The sequence below is a fragment of the Cervus elaphus genome, chromosome 5 (genome assembly GCF_910594005.1).
Source record: "Cervus elaphus chromosome 5, mCerEla1.1, whole genome shotgun sequence".
Lineage (NCBI taxonomy): Eukaryota > Metazoa > Chordata > Mammalia > Artiodactyla > Cervidae > Cervus > Cervus elaphus.
In genome coordinates this window covers 125,420,604-125,436,520 of record NC_057819.1, presented here as the reverse complement: position 1 = coordinate 125,436,520, position 15,917 = coordinate 125,420,604, and the positions used below count along the sequence as shown (strand labels likewise).

General features: G+C 53.9%; 1 protein-coding gene across 1 annotated transcript in view; it reads right to left on the bottom strand.

Moving 5' to 3' along the window:
* DNAH17 (dynein axonemal heavy chain 17) overlaps positions 1–15,655 on the bottom strand; it is a 94,082-nt gene extending 78,427 nt beyond the window's left edge. The window contains exons 1-13 of the mRNA XM_043905345.1: positions 15,293–15,655; positions 13,311–13,504; positions 12,356–12,548; positions 12,088–12,187; positions 11,748–11,833; positions 11,412–11,537; positions 10,650–10,802; positions 10,460–10,546; positions 8,680–8,847; positions 8,336–8,452; positions 3,583–3,848; positions 2,771–2,966; positions 1,663–1,809 (exon numbers count right to left, since the gene is read on the bottom strand). Coding sequence (XP_043761280.1) covers positions 1,663–1,809; positions 2,771–2,966; positions 3,583–3,848; positions 8,336–8,452; positions 8,680–8,847; positions 10,460–10,546; positions 10,650–10,802; positions 11,412–11,537; positions 11,748–11,833; positions 12,088–12,187; positions 12,356–12,548; positions 13,311–13,504; positions 15,293–15,637 — 2,178 coding nt within the window. The 5' untranslated portion in view covers positions 15,638–15,655. The remainder of the gene's footprint in view (positions 1–1,662; positions 1,810–2,770; positions 2,967–3,582; positions 3,849–8,335; positions 8,453–8,679; positions 8,848–10,459; positions 10,547–10,649; positions 10,803–11,411; positions 11,538–11,747; positions 11,834–12,087; positions 12,188–12,355; positions 12,549–13,310; positions 13,505–15,292) is intronic.
* Between the last annotated feature and the right edge of the window lie 262 nt (positions 15,656–15,917).

The following is a 15,917-nucleotide window of genomic DNA, read 5'->3' as shown; positions in this document are numbered from 1 at the left end:
GACAACAGAAAGTACGTTAAGAATAAGAAGTGCATTTAAAGGCAGTATCCCCAGCCTTTTCAGCACCAGGGACCGGTTTTGTGGAAGACAATTTTTCCATTGACGGGGATCAGGGAAATGGTTTTGGGATGATTCAAGCGCTTTACATTTCCTGCTCACTTTATTTCTACTATTATTACATCAACTGCACCTCAGATCATCAGGCATTAGATCCTGGAGGTTGGTGACTTCTGATCTAAGGGACCCCAGGTATCATAACCAGAGAGGGGAGCCAGTATCAATAATAAGGGTCATTGCAGACACTTAGCTCCAGGTCCTGTCTAACACTGCCTAACATTTGTCCATTCTTGTCTAACATTTTTATTTGAACAATGTCATTCACTGCTGAAGCTAACATGCTTCCCCAGCATGTGCTTGGTTGGGGTTTGTTTGGAAATACAGAAGTGGAAGATAGTTTTCTGTTTTATTCTAATTAATATTTGTTGGATATTTTTTGTTTGTTTCTGATTGCATCATTGTAAAAAAAAAAAAAAAAAAAACCCAAAGGACTCTTGCACTGAAAGTAACCCATGAACATTTTTCCATGTGACTGCCTCTCTAAGGCTTCCATTTTTCCTAAATGCCATGGCTGGGGGCACATTCTAGGGAATGGATGAACATGGCCTTCTCTGAGCCTGAAGAAAGTTTATTCTGGAGGAAACTAATTCAAGGACATGCACTTAAGGCAGGCCCTGGGATTTCATGGCTCACAGGCCACTCTCGGGGCCTCTCTGGTCGTCTGCTCCCTTCCTTCTGCAGCCCGAGTTTCTCCTCGCTCTGGTTTTTCTGCTGCCCCGAGACTCCAGTGGTAAATGAGGCTGGGACCCAATTCCAAATTCCCAGGGTTTGGGCTTCCCAGCTGATCTAGTGGTTAAGAATCTGCCTGCCAATGCAGCGGACACAAGTTTGATCCCGGTCAGGGAAGATCCCACATGCCACGGGGCGACTAAGCCCATGAGCCACAACTGTGGAGCCCACGTGCTGCAACCGCTGAAGGCCACGGACCTAGAGCCCATGCTCTGCAACAAGAGAAGCCACTGCAACGAGAAGCCTGCACGCCACAACGAGAGGAAGCACATGCACAACAACGACGACCCAGTACAGCCAGACATAAATAAATATTCTAAAAAACCAAATTCCCAGGGTTCAAGGAGAGAGAAACTCACTGGCCCCTTTTGGATGAGGCATCTATGGTAGGCTGAATAATGGCCCCCAAAGACGGCCACTTCCTAATTCCCAGGACCTGTGATACTATGTCACGTCGCCTCTGGCAAAAGAGGGTTTGCGGTGTGATTCCGTTAAGGACCTTGATGTCAGGTGGGTCCAACTGGATGGCAAGGTCCTTATAAGAGGGAGCCAATAAAAACAAATGAGAAGGCAGGGTGACAACAGAAGTGGGGGTGTTGTGATCTGCAGGTGGTGTGAAGTGGCCTCCAGCCCAGGAATGTGGGCGACTCTAGGAGGTGGAGAAGGCAGGGACAGGGATTCACCCAGAGGGAGGTTCCACCCACTCGCATTCACGGAAACGTACTCCATTCTACTCCACATGGGGCTTGTACACCTTTGTCCTAAACGAAACCCCCCAAACGCGGCGAACAGAAAAACAGTGTGGCGCCAGCTCACCTCGTTGTACCAGCCAACAATGAGCTCCAAGTTGCCCACAAACTTCCGGAAGGTTTCGTACTGGGAGAACAGGTTCTCGGCGCTCCTGGGGATGTCCTTCTGTTGCTGGAAGTTCAGGTACTTGACCTCTCTCAGCACTGCCACCAACTGAGGCGAGTGAAGAGGAGGACAGAAGCGGTCAGGTCGCACAGCACGCATTTGGCAGCACATGTCTGGGTCTGTCCCTGGGAGGCTTCTGCAGCCCCCAGGGGGAGCTGGGGGGGAGGCCCACCTGGGGGACAAGCTCTGCTGGCAGGATCAGGATGCCCCCTTCCTCCGGCTCAGCCCATGACCCCCGTACCTGCCCCTCTCCTCTCTTTGAGGTACAATCACCACCTCCTCGTGTGTTACCTGTTACGCTAGTTTATTGCTCCCTCCCCTTCTTCTCCTGGCCCTTCCACCAACTCCTGCCCCCTCCCAATCCCTGCCCTTCCCGCTCTGTAGGAGGCAAGCTCCAGAAGGACCGAGATCCTTGTTGGTTTGCTAGTTTATCCCAAGCACATACACAAAGTAAGTGCTTAGTAAATGTTTGTTGAAAGAAAGAATGGATGTTAATGGAAGAGACGGTTTCAGAGGGAAAGTCATGTGTGGGGTCCCTGCCTTGCTGAAATCACTGCTGACTTCACGATCAAGGCTGACACACTCGTGTGGGGCTGTGCTTGTGGAGGCCTGGGCTGCTCCCACTTCTGCCCTGGCACATGGCTAACCATCCAGTTTCAGACCCAGATGGCGTGGATTCCCTCCAGCATCCCCAGCTTAACCAGGGGGCTTATTCATTCAGATCCTGCAAAGACTTCTTAAAAAAAATTCTCAAGATGATGGTTCCTCTTGGGACCCTATGAAACGTGGCCCAGCTTTAAAATAGTACACTCATTCAAGCTATATTCAAGGATGCTAAGATTATCTCATATCTTAAACATATCCCAGGCACACTTCAAGCAACACTTCAATAATAAAGCTTTAGGGTGAATGTGACATAAACGTCAACCCCACAGAATTGTGCTGTCGGGAGGAGGGGGTGAGCCTCAGCCGCATGGGCTTGCCCCGTGAGGAAGCAGACGACACCCACCGCTTTGCTGAAGTTGACACGGATGAGGTTGGTGACAGGGTCCCGCTGGATCAGGGGCTGCCCCAGGTTGAAGTGGCAGTCCTTGTCCACCCCCGCCACCCACTGCTGGTAGATCCTCTCGCGGTAGCTTCTCAGCAGCTCCATCATCTCATCATATTTCTGGTAGATTAGCTTGGCCTCCACGCTGGACATGACCCTGGAATCAGAGTTAGGGGGAGGGTCAGGTACTGTCTCCCACCGGGCCTCACTGGCACCCCAACCGAGGCTTCCAGACCTCGGGGTGTTGCAGCTGCCAGCCAGCTCTCTCGTTTCTTCCAGGCTGAGACCCTGAACATACAAATGGATGATGCCCTTTGTAGGTAGCATCTAATCCAGAAGGTCAAATGCTAACCCTTGTAATATTGGCCCCGAATGGCCATGACTTGATTGATAACCTCCAGCTTCCCTAATTCCTCTCTTCTCTTCCAACTTAGGACCAACCAGAGAGCCAGATATGCCTTCCAAACAAACACACAGGACACCCTCCTCCTGTCCCCAAGCCGACAGCCCCTCTCATTCTGCTGTGAGCTCTCCTGCTCCTCCACCTGCCTTCCAGACTCTGCCAAACACAAGTGACAGTGGCCAACTCCCTGCTCTGGCCAGCTATTCAGAGTAGGGGGCATGCATTCTTGGGGTCTCTTCTGGGACCGTGCCCTGGGAAGGAAAGGCTGGGCCGATGGGAGGCGTGGGCCTGCCTCCGAGTGCGGACAGAGCACCTGAGCCCACTTCTCGTGGCCATGGAGGAGCGCTGCCGGCCCGGGGCCATCACTCACGGGTGGTCGATGTGCCTGAGGTCCCTCATTGGAGCCTCCAGCCTCTCCTGCAGCTCCAGGCTCCACTTGAGCTGCCCGGCCACCGGGGGCATGTTTTTGTGGATGGGGGGGATGTTGCCGTCTGCTGAGGCCGCGATCTGGGCGTCATACAGGATCTTGGTGTTATCCAGCTCAGTGTCAAACAGCTCCAGCATGACCGAGTACCTGGGCACCACCTCAGCGAGAATCAGAGGCCGTTCCAAGAGGCCCCCATACATGTGCAGAAGCTGGAGAGAAACAAGAGAGCCTCCTTTGCCTGGGGGGGCCCATCTCCTCCCCCATGCCTGGCATCACCCACGGCTTGGACACTCTGTGCAGTCAGCCTTCAGAAGTAGGAAGACACGCGCCTTCAACACCAGCAAGTTTTCTCTGTGTAGCAACTGGCTAACCAGCTGCTTCTGTGATTTCCAACTTGATGTATGCTGGGTCCCCATGTACTCAGCTTATAAACCAACAGTACAAACTAGGTCCAAGGTCTAGGAAAAATTTATTCCAGGACCAGGAGAAATCGGGGTTTGGGCAAAGAAGATTTAAACAGTTAAGAAATGCCACTTTAAAAAATTGGGGGAGAAAAGCAGCTATTTATATAACCAGGGCTTGCGCTACAACGGGATTGAGAAATATCTTTGTCACAAGAACTACTGGGAAGACCACTGATGCTCAAGGACCCACCCAGGCAAGAGAAACCACTCTGGAGGCTTGTTTTGCTCTAAAAAGTGCTCTGGGGGAAAAGAGGTGAGGAGGAGGCTTGTCTTACACTATGTGGGGTTCCCGAACCACTAAACTCGCCAAACGCTAGTGTGGGGAGGAGCCCATAGGAGCGTCCCGGGACTGTCATCACAGAGCACTGTGAATTGGGAAGCTTCAACAGCAGACTTAATTCTCTTGCAGCCTGGAGGCAACAAGTCTTAATTAAGGTGGATAGAGCTGTGCTCCCTCTGAAGGCTCCAGGGGAGAGTCCCTGGGTGGCCAGCAATCCTCGGCTTGTAGACCCATCACTCGACACTCTGCCAACTTTGTCATGGAGCCTTCCCTGTGCACGTCTGGCCCTGTGTCTCTCCTCTTCTTCTGACAGACCCCAGGCTCACTGAATTAAGGCACAGGAGACCAGCAGGAGGCCCTCAAAGAACATCTCAATTACATCTGCAGAGACCCTATTTTCAATAATTCACAGGTCCTAGGGGTCTGCACCTCAACACTTCTCTCTAGCAGACTCAGTTCAATCCACCAACCAAGGGCCCCATGCTCAGCCTTGGGTTGACCGGGTGGAGGTGGCAGTGGGGATGGGGTTCAGACACCGTGTGGGTGCCCAGGGCAGGAAGTGCTGACTTCCAGGGAGCACTCAGCCCTTGGGCTTTGCAGAGATTACAGGGAAAGCTTGGCACATTCACAGGCCATGACACCAGAGGTTCAAGCATGGGCTGATGGAGTCCTCAAGGAGCTGGGACAGCTCAGGTGCCCATGGTCTGTCAGCCCAAGCACCCTGACCTGATTATTCCTGCAGGGGTCGTCACCTCGCTCTGAGGGCAGTAACCATGCCTGAGCACATTGCACGTAGCGGGCTCATCACACTGAGGGTCTGCGAATGCTACTCACTCGCTTTCACTAAACAAAAGCTCATAGAAGAGAATAAGGGAGGATCATCTGGGTGTCTTGGTTGCGGTCTTGGCTGGCATCAGAGGGTGGCTCAAGTTGGGACATAGAGGCGGGTTTCTTAAAAACTCCTCTCGCAGTGGTGGGAGGCCTGGAGGCAGCGGGGGCTGGGGCTAAGCACTGGGGGAGGGGCCCTTACTGCAGCCCGCAGAGAGTGGCCATGTGGGCTGGACAGTGACACGTGCCGGACGTTCGGGAAGCTCCCAGCCAGCCAGGGGTCACCAGGGGACAAGTGCCCAAGCCTGCCTGAGCCCTTGGACCCTGAAGGCCTGGACCCAAATCTCAGATTTGCCCTAGTTTTCAGTATGAAAACTAAGACCACTGTGCCCAAAAGTGGCCTTTCGGGGAAAGGGTGGAATAGCTGCTGCTGAGAAAGCAGGAGAGATTTTTAGGTCCCTGAAAGTCAACGAGAGCAGCCACTGACTCCCGGGAAGACATTGTGACCCCGAGTTGCTAACCGCTACTCCCTGCAGTTGGGGGGGGGTCCCCACACATGAGGTCACCAGTGTTGTGTCTCTGAAACCTGACACAGAGCAATTGGGAAAAGCACATTCTATTGCTTGACAACCCTCTTGACTTTTTTCCTCCCCCTCTTCCCTTTATTTCACGCTCACATGTTTTCTGGCCCCTGGCTTCTGGGAAGGAGGTTAATTTCATTTTCTGCCAGGAGGAGGTTGTGTGGAAAATTGCTCTAGAACCTTCCCAGCTGCGTGTGAATTACTGACAGTGAGAAATAGCATCCTAGCAGCTTGGGAACACGCAGGGGGTCAAGCGGATGGGCGGGAGGGCACCCCAAGGGCCTGTCCTAATTAGAGCGGAGGGTTGTCAAATGGGAAGAAAATGATCTTCAGTGTGGGAAGGAAGATGAGCAGATAGAGACAGGAATGGTTTACGAGAGTCTTCCTGACTTATTTTCTTTCTAATATAACACAAAGTCACGTGTCTGAAAAGGACTTTCTCTTGCGGATTACAGAGCCGATTTAGGCCAAGGTGGAGTGGAGAAGTGCCTGTGAAAACACCCAGGGAGTGGCCTTCAGGCCCGCATGTGCCACCCAGAGTTCCTCCTTGGCCAGCTCCTCCTCTCCGAGGGGGCACCTATGGTCTCTGGCAACTTAGCATGGATACCTCAACCCACCTCCTTCCCCATCACCGAAAGACGGCACAAGGTGGTACCCAGCCCCCGAGAGGCCTGGGGGCGTGCCATCCCCACCACAGGCAAGAAGGGCTAACCGGTGCCGCAGTCCATCAGCTCCAGCAACGTCTTCATTCCGGAGACCCCACCACTGGGGAGGACCGGCATTTCCATGTGGAAGCACTGGCCGGCAACCTTACTCGGGACCCTTTGCACTTGGGTCGCCCTGGGGCTAACAGCCTCTGGTTCCCGCCTGAGGTCTGCCAGGGAGGCAGCAGGGTAGCAGCTCCACCGCCTCAGCGGGGGCCAGCTCCCTCCACCAGGAAAGCCTGGCTTTGCACTGGGCTTGGTTCTGCGTCAACCCGAACCAAGCACCTGCCTTATATTCTAGTTGAGAGGCCGACAGACATGAAGAGATCAGTACACAACGGATGCCAGGGAGAGCCAAGCACGAAGAAGGAAAACCAATCAGGTCAGTGTCGGCAATGGCGGCGCGGGGAGGGCTCCTGCCGGGAGGAGGTGGTGAGGGGGACCTCTCCGAGGAGGTGCCCGAGGCGGCTCCAAGGGGAAGGGTGTTCAGAGAAGGGAACCGCACAGAGGCTCTGTATTAATTTGCATTCATTGATATTTTGCCTGAAGCACCGACTCCATCCAAGACTTAATTGATCGTTACACTTGCAGAGCTTCAAATCCTCAAGCATTTTCACTTTAGAAATATTCAAAAGTCAAAGGAACATCCTGGCATGTCGGCACCAAACACTGGCTACCTCGTGAACTTGGGACCGGGAAGGTCCAGGAGCCTGTCTCCATGTGCCCCTGCCATGTGCCCGCTGCTGAGGGGTCCTGTGGGTGGGGTGCACCAACCAGCAGAGGGGACGAGTGTCCAGCTCCTCACAGTTCCAGCCAGTTTGTTTGACCAGAGACAAAGGTTTTAACTTGCACTTTCCTGATCATTTGCAAGGCCAAATCAACAACCTATGTGAGTATCGGCCGTTTGGGTTTCTCTTTCAAACTGAGGGTCTCTAGGAGCTTTAGTGCTTTTCTGCAATCTGTTTTTTTTTTTTAATGTTTTCATAAGCATTTCCTTTTTCTAACTGTAGAAGTGCTATACACCTTACCCGCACAACCTGGAAATAGGAGAAAAGTACACAGAGGACAGAAAAATATTAGCCATCACCCCACCACCCAGAAATGACTCCCAGTCATAATACCGTGTATTATGTGTATACACACACTATTTTGTGTATATACACGTAATACTGTGTATTCTCAGATCTCAAATGTTAAGAAAGTCAGTGTGGCTCAGCGGCTCAAAATGTGGATGCGTTTTATTTTTTAGAGCAACTCTGCCTCTAACTTCTGCTCCTTATATAAGTAATGAGGGAACTGAATCAAAGAAGGACAAATGGAGAACAGGACTCAGTACAATAACCCCATGCTCACTTTCCTAAGATGAAATGTAACAGGAAGACCCCCTCAGAAGCTACTCAAGGTGCCGACTGCTGACTCTAAGGCACTGGGAAAGGCTCCTGTCCTTTCTGGGCCTGGCTCTTCACCTACAATCTCCAGACTGCATGATTAGACCGATTCTACAACCGTTCACTAGAAGGACTGATGCTGAAACTCCAATACTTTGGCCACCTGATGTGAAGAACTGACTCAGTGGAAAACAGCCTGATGCTGGGAAAGATTGAAGGCGGGAGGAGAAGGGGATGACAGAGGATGAGATGGTTGGATGGCATCACTGACTCAATGGACATGAGTTTGAGTAAGCTCTGGGAGTTGGGGATGGACAGGGAGGCCTGGCGTGCTACAGTCCATGGGGTCACAAAGAATTGGACACAACAAAGCGACTGAACAACCGTTCTCAGCATCATGGAGCTGGTGTGACGAATCCTCAGTCAGGGCACACTCCTCGCCTGCACCTACCTTTGCACTGGACTCAATAGAATTGCAGTCATCAAACCCTTGGCAGAAGATGGTGGCCAGTCTCCTATCCAGATCTTGAATTTTGGTCTCAAAATCAGCATAGTCATCATCAAAACTCTAGAAGCGAATTAAATTACCAACCTTAGAACCTCGACCAGCATGCAAAGCCAGGAGTGGGCTCACTCTAAGTCCACCCATTAGGATTCAGGTTGCCTCTGAGCAAGTTCACTGTTGTGAGGGCAGAGTTCTTGTGCTGTCTTTTCTCTGCCACATGCGCTCCCCTCCGCATGCCTTCCCACCCTCTGGGCATTTGTCATTGACCCCGCCCAGGCCCCCCGACTTACTGAATCTCCAGGGTCCAGGGGGTCATATTTGCAGTCGGCGAAAACCTTCACCAGCTCGAAGACCTCGTCGTAGATCTGGGCCACCTGGCTTCCAAGGATGTTCCCCCTCACGCCCCCAAGCTCGATCTTCTCCAGCTTCAGAAACTCGATGGCTGTTTTATAAAGTTCCTGGTGGAGGAACCCCCGCACCCTCGTCAATTCAACTTCCTGATTGACCCCCGAGGGGAGGGGCCTTCTGCTTATCAGAGTTAACGTTCTCTAAAGCCATTTCAGGGACACAGGCAGAGGGGACGGAAGTGAGAGTCCTGTGAGTAATCTCCCAGTTGTGATCGTGGAGGAGGCGGCGATGAAGGTCGGGATCTTGTCCTGACCCAACACTGGGTGACATGCGTCTGCAAATAAAATCACACTTTACAGGGGCCCCACCTCCTGGGCTGTGGGAGGAAGCAGTTAGAAAGGCACGTGGTGGTCCCTCACAGCCTCATGTACTGGATGCCTGATGGATGTTTACGGATGGATATTAAGTCCCACTTGCTCATTCCCTCCGAGACGTGAGTCTCTCTTGCTTCTCCAACTCCTTTAGCCCAGATGGTACCTTCCTTTCCAAGACCGCTGGTTTGGCATTTAACCTCATTCAGTCTTATTGAGCTATCTAATGCTTCTGTCTATAGCTGTCATTTCCCCATCGAGACCCCCAAAGCCTCGTTGAGGACCACAAGCAGGCCCCATGTGCCTGATCCTGTGCTCACAGGGCACTCCAGTCCCTCCCCTAAACCGGTGCCAAGGTTGGTGCTGTTTCCCACCAAAGATCCAAGGTGTATCGAGATATGACCCAACCAAACCTACTGGAAAGTAACAGCGTTGTCACGCCCCGCATTCTGGGCCTCTCATACCAGAGGAGGGTGGCACAGCTGACATGCCCGTCGGGCTAGGGGTGGACAGCATGGCCATTTCCCCCACCCCCAGCAGCCCCTCTTTTCCCAGAAGCTCCATCCCAATTCAGAATCTACAATGTAGGAACCAGCAGTTGTTTGGCCAGAAACTCAGCTGGGACCCTCAAGTTCTCAGGCTGGGAGCCTTGGGGCGTGAAGAAATGCTCTGTGACTGAGATGTGGCATCTCAAGGGGTTTCCTGCTCTGCCTCCCAGAGGGTATGGATGGGAGCCGTAGAGGCCTTCCCAGAGCCCCCACTGACAGCATCCCTCAAAAAAAATCACTGCCCAGTGGTTCTAGGATCTACCCCCCCAACCCTGCTTTATTTTTTAAAATAGTGTCACATGTGTACAAAATATGTCTAAAAAAGAGACCCCCTACAGATTACAAAACAAGAAGGAAAACCTTCTTGCCCTACACATGTCTTCACCTCTCACCTCTTCTCTCCAGAGGAAACTGTTCTGAACCTCTTTAAAAGTGTTATTTGTCCCATGTCATTCCATGTATCCTGTGTCATTCCATGTATCCAAATAAGGTCCTTCTTAAAACCTCAGTTGTGCTAACTTAGTCCCTCTCACCCTCTCCCTTGGCCTGCAGGCTTCCTGACCCAGGTCAATGAACTTGTCATTAACCTGCTTGTGGATAGAAGGCAGGAGAAAAGGGAAAAGCAACTGAAATGGACCGCTTTGTTCTGGGTTAACAGCTCTGGGCCTGGTGGGGACAGCCCAGTGACTTGGCTTCCCAGGGACACAGATGTTTGGGTGTGACTTTTATTTCCCTCCTGGGAGCCCATGTGCAAGCAAGGTGCAGTTCTCCTAAGAGGGAGGGGAGCCAAATTCTACCTGTACCTCAATGGTCTGGACACGGCGGAAGAAGGAATTTATTCTGGAAAAGGCAAGAGAAGAAGGGAATTCCCAAGGCACCGGCTCCTTGTTCTTCTAGGAGAAAGAGAGAGAAAAGGCAGGTTCATGGGGTCCCATGGGGTCCACATCACCCCAACTTCTTTCCCCTCATCCTCTGTCCACACCCAGGCTGTACCTTGAAGAAAAGCTTCATGTTTGCACAACAGAAGTCGTAGACCCGATACAGTTCCTTCAGGACATTCACAGACAGAGTGATGCCGACCAGAACCTCCTCAATTTCCCCCTGCAGGCCTTTCAGCACCTCCTCGGGGCTCAGGAAGGTCCGCGTCTGGGCAGAAGGGAAGATGTTCCCAAGTTGAGCCGGAGGGGTGACACCCAGGTGCACTGTCCACAGCGGCATGGTTGGTTAAAACGACCCTCTCGCCCCGCCCCAGGCCAAGGTCACAGCACCACCAGACTCTGGAGGCAGATGATGAGGGGCCCAGAAATGCAGTCCTGCTCTGGCTGCGGGGCCCCGGGTCACTGTGTCCCTCTGGGCTGGGAGACAGGACCATGAGCCTGATTCTCACACACTCTGGTAGCCCAGGGCCCAAAGCTGCAACTCAGACCTTGGAGGCTGTGTAACGTGCGCTTGTGAAATGGAAGGAGGGAAGGGAATGGGTGTTGTCAGAGCAGATAAATCCCTCAAAGCCCCCGGCGTGGGGTGCCGGGACTCCGTGGGCAGCCCCTCTTTCATTTCTCCTCCCTCCCAGCATGAGGCAGGTTGGGCTGGCTCTGCCCAGGTCTTGAGACAACCCTGGGTGGCCACGCAGGGGGACCCAGCCTTAGTCTGAAAATTCTTGCACCCACATCTTTGCCTGTTTTTAAACTGCTGGGGAACATGGACCGGGAAGCAGGGTGGGATGGGGGAGGGAAGGCACGGGGGCCGGGGGGCTACCATGTCGATGAGCTGGTTGCAGAACTCCTGCAGGATGACAATGACCCTGGAGGGTGTGTTGTAGTGCTCAGAGGTGGCCCAGATGAAGCAGATGGTGTACAGCACCTTGGTGATGAACGTCGGGAGCTGGGGAGAGATGGGCGGGCAGGCGCTTGGTCACAGCACCTCAGCTCCCCGCTCCACACGGCTCCAGGAGGGGGCAGATCCAAGGGCAAGAAGAGGTGCCCCCAGTACTTGTGCCTGACTACAGCCAGGAAGCCCGCAGCCCCTTGCTGCCCCAAGACACAAGCCCAGAGCCCGACAAGCCAGCCAAGGGACCCTCTCTTGCTGATGTACCGCCGTGAAGTCGGCCTGTTCCATCTCCTCCAGCAAGATACGCAGGGGCTTCAGGTACAGAACGATATCGTTGGCTTCCTTCAGGCCTGTGTGGAACAAGAACAGGGTTTCATCCCCACAGGAGCAGAAACTGGCCCCCATCCCTGATGGCAAGAAATGATGACGGGCAGCTGAGTGTGTTTACAGACACCTGCTCCCTCAAAAGGCAGGACTCCAGGAAGTTGCTGCTGAGGGGAGGCAGACCCCCCACCACCCCCAGGGTCGGCAAGGGGCCCGCCCAGGAGGCGCTGACACCTTCCTCTGGTGGAGGGGGGACATTCTCATAGGGTCACCCGCTCACCTTCAGTAACATTCGTGTACACGTTTTGCAGGGCTGGCCAGTAGCAGCTTTTGGCTTTTTCCAGGATCTCGACTATTTTATTCACTTTGGGCCTATTGAGCTGCAAAGGAGATCAAATTTTATTTTTTTTAACAGACCCCAGATGAAGCCTGCCTGACCCCCAGACCAGCACTGAGGGATCCATCTGGGTTACCCAGGTCCCCTCGAGGAGGCTGGGTGCTCAGGCCTCCAGCGGGCACCTGGCTGCTGGGGGCAGAAGAGCCATCACCTGCTCATGGATGTACTTGAGGTTCATCAGCCGGGCGTCCCAGAACTCAAACTCGACTCGGGGCAGGGGGTGCAGCCCGTCCAGCAGGGCCTGGGCCGAGTCCTTGCTCAGCACATCCCGGATCTGGTGGGACCAGTCGATGATGATGGTCTCGATGGCATGCAGCAGTGAGTTGTCCAGGGAGGAGGGGATCCTGCAGAGCCAAGGGTTAGGGGGGTGGGGGATGCTCTCAGTTACACCTGCAGGCTTCTTCCAGCTCCGCCCCCAGCAGCCCTCAGCCAGGACAGAGCCTGAGACAATACTGGGTTTTGCCCAGGGTACCGGTGACCCCGATGAAGAGGATGAGGGGAGCCAGCTCTGGAATAAAATCCATGTTGCCCCACAGCCCCCGGGCAGTTCTGATCGAGTCACCACAGGGCTAGTGTTGGGGGCCTAGAGGACGTGCTTGTGTGATGAGCCCTGCAGGACTGCTCACCCTCTGATGGGAGGCAAGGAACACGCGGTCGCTGCCACAGCTTCAAGAGCCGCACACACCACACCCTTGCAAACGGTGCTTGGGCAGGTGCGAGGTGACACCTGGGGGGTCCTCGTGCTTCTGGGAGTCTCTGGGAAGCCCCGGCCTCCATTCAGAAGTGCAGCCTCCGCCTGCTGCAAACCCATTCCATGCCCCTCACTACCCATGCCCTAAAGCTGGGGATCCCCCTTCCTGTGTGACCCCAGATGATGTGATGCTCTTGGCATGCCATGTGATGCAAAGGGGAGCTGGAGCACGGGGGTCTAGCCGTCACCTCGCAGAGTCTTGGGCGGGGGGCTCCAATGCCCCATCTCAGACTCAGCACCTACAGGCACAGTCCTGCCCTCCTGGTCTTCATTAGCTTCAAGACCAGTTTGTGGGGAGCTTGCCCTGGGTGTTCAGGGACCACCCCTCCCTCCAGCTCCCCGGCCAGGCCCCGACCTCTCCATGGACTCCAGTGTGCCGTCCAGACTGCCCAGGTGCTCCGGGATGGGCAGCAGGGTCTTCCCCTTGATCTTGCCGCCCATCACAAACATCTCGTTCTTCAGCTTGTGGACTTGCTTCACAATGTCCTCCGAGACCACGCGGGGCCAGCCGCTCATGTTTTCACTTTGGTTTAACAGGGAGTAGAGGACCTGAAAGGACAGGATTCTGCAGCTCTGCCTGAGCCTTCTCACCTGGGTCGGGGGACACCCAGGAGGAGTGGGGTCCTTGGCAACCTGGGGGAACCGAGCCCTTCTCCCTTTGAAGAAGGTGGTGGGGCCAGTCAAGGTGCTGAGACCAGTGATGAAAGCCCCTCCCCTGTGTCTTTTTTTCCCCAAGTTCTTTTTAAAAAAATACTGATTGATTGATTTGGTTGCATGGGGTCTCAGGTGCATGTGGGATCTTTGTAGTGGCACAGGAGATCTTAGCTCCCCAACCAGGGATCAAACCTGAATCCCAGGGTTGCAAGGCAGATTCTCAACCACTGGGGAAGTCTCCCAGCCCCTATGTCTTTCAAGTTTTTGTTTTTTTTTTTTCCAAAATACTGATTGATTTGGCTGTATTGAGTCTCAGTGGCATGTGGCAATGTATGGGCTTAGTTGCCCTGTGGCATGTAGGATCTTAGCTCTACAATGAGGGATCGAACCCGAATCCCCTGCATTGCAAAGCAGATTCTTAATCACTGGTTCACCAGGCAAGTCCCCCTGCCCCTGTGTCTTTGTAGGGACAAAGCCATCTCCACACTCTTGCCACAAGAGCACACACTCCTGGCTGAAGGCAGATGTTCCTTGCTACCTGGGGTGCTGTTATATGCTGAATTGTGTCCCCCTGATTCACATGTGGGAGCCGTGACCCCCAGCACCTTAGGATGTGACTGGATTTGGAGAGAGGGCTTTTCAAGAGGTGGTTAAGGGGGGCCCTAACCCAGTATGACTGTTGTCCTTAGAAGACACGAGGACACACACTTGAAGTCGGCCATCCACAGCCAAGGAGAAAGGACTCAGACAGAACCAGCCCTGTTCACATGTGCATCTGGGACTTGCAGCCTTCCAACTGGTGCTTTGTTAGGGGGTGCTTCCCTGATGGCTCAGGGGGTGAAGAGTCTGCCTGCAATGCAGGAGACACAGGAGACGTGGACTCAACCCCTGGGTCGAGAAGATACCATAGAGAAACAAATGGCAACCCACTCCAGGATTCTTGCCTGAAAAATCCTGTGGACAGAGGCCTGTAGGGCTATAGTCTGTAGGGTCGCAAAGGGTCGGACACAACCGAGTGACCAGTTTGGGGCCATGCCAGCCATCTCGGTGGACATGAGGGGAGGTCGGTCTGGGTCCTGACTGAGCTACCCCTGTGGCCTGAATTTGTACAAGGTGGGGACACCCACTACCCCCATCTCATAGACGAGGAGAGCGAAGCCTAGGAGAGCTAAGTCACTGGAACTCTGGCTGGTCTGACTGTCCAGAGAGGGCTGCGCCTGCCATACCTGCCAACAGTGAGGCGGCAGGACAGTGGGGAGAGATGTAAGGCAGCACTTGCTTTTCCCTTTCTCTGCTCCAAGTCTCAGAATTGGGAAACCCTTCTACTGCATCTCGAATGGCCCACACCTTTCCAGGCTGTGGGCAGGGACTGTCCCCAGTGCAGTGCGGAGGTTCTAGTGATTTCAAGAGAGACCGGTGATGGCGAGGGCCACTCAGCCTTCATTTGCACAGCATCCCCTGGAGGTCTTGTTAGAAAGCAGGTCGGTCTCAGTGGCCAGGGGAGCCGGACCCGAGTGCTCAAATACCTGACCTGCTTGTAGGCAATGTGGATGTAGATCTGTGGACCCACTCCTGATGAGCAGGGCTCAAGGCTGCTCACACAAAGTATGGGAAGCAGGCATTGTTCCCGCTGAGCCCTCCCCACTACCCCCGACCCCCATCCCGAGGCCTGGGTGCACACACCTCCTCCACAATGGCGATCAGCTGATCCACAGGCGTGGGGCTTATGTCCCCGTAGACCAGACGTTCCTTGTAGTTGTCCTTGCCAATGCTCTCGGGTCTCTTCTTGATGAAGTACACCCCTTTGGACTTGAGGGAGGCCGGGAAGCCCAGGCAGGGTATGATCATGCCGGCAGGGTTGAGCGTCAACACCAGAACCGGTACATCTGGCTTCTCGAAGAATTCAGTGAACAAAGCCATGTTCTCCTCCGTCCCAATCATCTTACTCCACTTGTCCGGCTTGAACTTCAGGACAAGGGAAGAGACACTCTCCAAATACTCTAGTCTGACATCCGTGGGAATCGTCATCTTGACGTCAGCTTACACCTGTTACGGGAACAGAGACACTGAGGCAGCGGCCACCTCCTAGGGACTCTTTACTTCCCGCACATCACTGGAACCATCTGAAATGCGCGTTCCGACCAATCAAGAGAGAAAGAAGGATCATCGTGAAGACACTGTTTCCAGCTGGGGGGTGGGGGGGCGGGGACCGGGAGCCTGTGTCCTTCTGTAGCTGTCACCGTGGAGCAGGGCCTCCGGGCCGTGTGTCTGCTTGGGTTCACTGTGACCATCAAGTTAATAGGCTGGG